The sequence below is a fragment of the Colobus angolensis genome, unplaced genomic scaffold (assembly GCF_000951035.1).
Source record: "Colobus angolensis palliatus isolate OR3802 unplaced genomic scaffold, Cang.pa_1.0 Scaffold405, whole genome shotgun sequence".
In the NCBI taxonomy this organism is placed as follows: Eukaryota; Metazoa; Chordata; class Mammalia; order Primates; family Cercopithecidae; genus Colobus; species Colobus angolensis.
Genome location: NW_012117433.1, coordinates 1464536 through 1466054, shown reverse-complemented (window position 1 = coordinate 1466054; position 1519 = coordinate 1464536). Strand labels below are relative to the sequence as shown.

General features: G+C 53.0%; 1 protein-coding gene across 1 annotated transcript in view; it reads right to left on the bottom strand.

Moving 5' to 3' along the window:
• The window catches only part of KLF6 (Kruppel-like factor 6), a 4003-nt gene extending 2528 nt beyond the window's left edge, over positions 1–1475 (bottom strand). Inside the window, exon 1 of the mRNA XM_011955996.1 lies at positions 144–1475. Within this exon, the coding sequence (XP_011811386.1) occupies positions 144–795 (652 nt within the window). The 5' untranslated portion in view covers positions 796–1475. The remainder of the gene's footprint in view (positions 1–143) is intronic.
• Between the last annotated feature and the right edge of the window lie 44 nt (positions 1476–1519).

The window sequence follows — 1519 nt, the reverse complement described above, 5'->3', positions numbered from 1 at the left end:
GCTTTGGCGGAAAACATCTGAGGAAGTGAGGATTTGTCTGCTCTGACCACATCCTGTGGAGCCAGCCCTGGCTCCCTCCAGGGCTGGTGCAATGCAGTGGCGCCCACCAGCGGCCGCCCTCCGGGGCCCGCGTGGGCACTGACCTGTGTGCGTCCGCTGATGTGCTTTCAAGTGGGAGCTTTTGGTGTAAACTTTCCTGCAGCCGTTGAAGTGGCACCGGTGCACCCTCCTCCTGCCGTCGGGGGAAGCATCGCCACTTCCCTTGTCACCTGGCTTCCCCGAAGTCCCGCTGCGCACCTTCCCTGGCGAGGGCAGCTCCCCAGGCACACAACCCCACAGTTGAGAAGGTTCCCTGCTCAGTTCCGGAGAAGATGGAGGCGTGGAGGTGACAGAGGAGCTCAATTTTCCCGAGCTGACCAAAACTTCGCCAATGGGGTCGGAGGTAAACTTGGCGGTGGGAGAAAGTTCCTCGGAGCTGTCAGAGGATTCGCTGCTGACATCTGAGTTCAGGCTGTTGGTCTCTAAGTTGTAACAAAAGCTCGGGCTGATGAGAGTGTCTTCTGGAGGACTGGAAGATACCTTCAGTTCGGATTCCTCCTTTTTCTCCCGAGCCAGAATGATTTTGGTCCACAGATCTTCCTGGCTGTCAAATTTGATTTCTGAGGCTGAAACATAGCAGGGCTCACTCTGGAGGTAACGTTCCAGCTCGAGGCAGGTCTGTGCAAAATGAACCAGAGAAGGCACGTGATTGCTATGGCGACCAAAAGTAAAAGCAAAAGCAATTTCCAAAAACATGCAAGAATGAAGGACAGATACACTGCTGCCGGCTCACTACAGGGGCAAAACCGTTCATACTTAGGCATCCATGTCCTTACGGAAGTTAGAGGAAATCTGTTTCTAGAAGGGTAAGAATTCAGAGGGAAAGTCAGAGGGCGAAACCTCTCCTGGGTTTCCCAATGTTGGGCCAATGGCCACAATGAGTGATGATTACTAAGCCGGTTTTGTTGTTATAGTTACCAGTGTTGATGTTTCTCATGAAACCACAGGAAGAGAACCGGCCCCACACACATACCCCCCCAACAGGTTCAACCAGATTGTCTGACATTGTCAAGAACCATGTGTTTTAAGGAAAGCCCCAGCCATCCACCCTTCACACCCCACAGATACCCGCATAACAGGACAAAAAGATGGCACGGCACACAGCGTGTTCTGAGGGACCCCCTTGGGGACACGGCTGACAACACAGGGCCACACTGGGGGAGAGGAGACAGCAGCTGTCTGTATTCGGGGGCATCGAATGGAGCTGCAGACAAACAACCCATTTCCTGTGCAGCCCAGACCGCCTATGTTTTCACAGAATGCCGTTCCCAAGTGCAGGCCCTTGCATGACACAGAACTTTAATTACTTCTCCAGTGGTCAGAGAAAAACAAGGAACTTCAACAACAGGAGTGCAGAAATAATTCCAGCATGGCCATCTGCTATTGTGAAGGATGCAAGGGGAAATGACTCCACGGCCCT